The following is a 991-nucleotide window of genomic DNA, read 5'->3' as shown; positions in this document are numbered from 1 at the left end:
GGACGCGAGCCAAAAATACGCCGGACATGAACGATGAGCACGGCATCTAAGTGTATCATAATCTTAGCAATACCCCCTTAAATCGATATTAAAATCAACACATGGACGTTGTTTCCATAAGGTTATAACTTGTAACCTATTGCGAAATAACCTGGAGGGAAATCTCATAATACAAACATTCTTGAAGTTGCCGCGTGATATTGAACGATGGCGCGGAAGTGGTTCCAGCTCGTGGACGAGAACGGCAAAGATCTGACGTCGGCTGCCGCCGTTGTCTTAGATATCGAAAATGAGGAAACGTTGCTAAAGGCAGTAAAAGAGATGTACAAAGACAGTTATTTAGCAGGGATTGCTGCGTCCGCTCTAACAGTGTTCGACACGAAGGGTGTGGCATCGCCCTGGTCATCATCATCAGTGAGTAAGTCTGGAGAGGATGAAGACAATGCGATCATCGTGCAAGTACCTCCGCGAGCAGCTGTACTCGAACCAAACTTACTGCAAATTATTTTGCCGCACATTCTCGCTAATGCTCCAACAACTCTGACTGAACGAGACAATACTTTCAAGGAACAATTATGCGAGTATTATGGATGCTTTCGGCGAAAGAAAGCGTGGGTGCGATGCATGTTGCTCGACGTTGCTTTTCCAAGGTCGCTTGTGCTAGCGTCGCATTTGTTTCGTCGAAACAATGAGTATTTATCGCTTGCAATGATGCAAATATCGGATATCGACAACGAGAAGAATGGTCTGTTGCTGTTCAAGCCAATAAAATACGCGCTAGATCATTTTCAAATCAGCTTCATCCGTGATGATTCGGATGTTTTCCGCTTGAAGTTGTTCGATTATTCTATTAATGACACACGTATCATCGATCTCAAAGACCGCAAAGGGAATGATGTGCTCACTAAGAAACAAAGAGGAGTTCTTCTCAACAGCGTGTCGCGGGCAAATGAAAGATGCACTTTTGACATAGCGACGACTTTCGGTAACC

At 44.5% G+C, this 991-nt stretch overlaps 1 protein-coding gene across 1 annotated transcript in view; it reads left to right on the top strand.

Annotated features, from left to right (window-relative positions):
* Positions 1-207: 207 nt before the first annotated feature.
* The window catches only part of PHALS_12338 (galactokinase), a gene marked incomplete at both ends in the record, with an annotated part of 4,431 nt that continues 3,647 nt past the window's right edge, over positions 208-991 (top strand). Inside the window, one exon of the mRNA XM_024727866.1 lies at positions 208-938. Coding sequence (XP_024578400.1) covers positions 208-938 — 731 coding nt within the window. The remainder of the gene's footprint in view (positions 939-991) is intronic.

Source organism: Plasmopara halstedii (assembly GCF_900000015.1).
Source record: "Plasmopara halstedii genome assembly, contig: Scaffold_614, whole genome shotgun sequence".
Taxonomy (NCBI): domain Eukaryota; phylum Oomycota; class Peronosporomycetes; order Peronosporales; family Peronosporaceae; genus Plasmopara; species Plasmopara halstedii.
The sequence above is the reverse complement of the archived record's forward strand: the minus strand, read 5'-3'. Positions and strand labels throughout refer to the sequence as shown.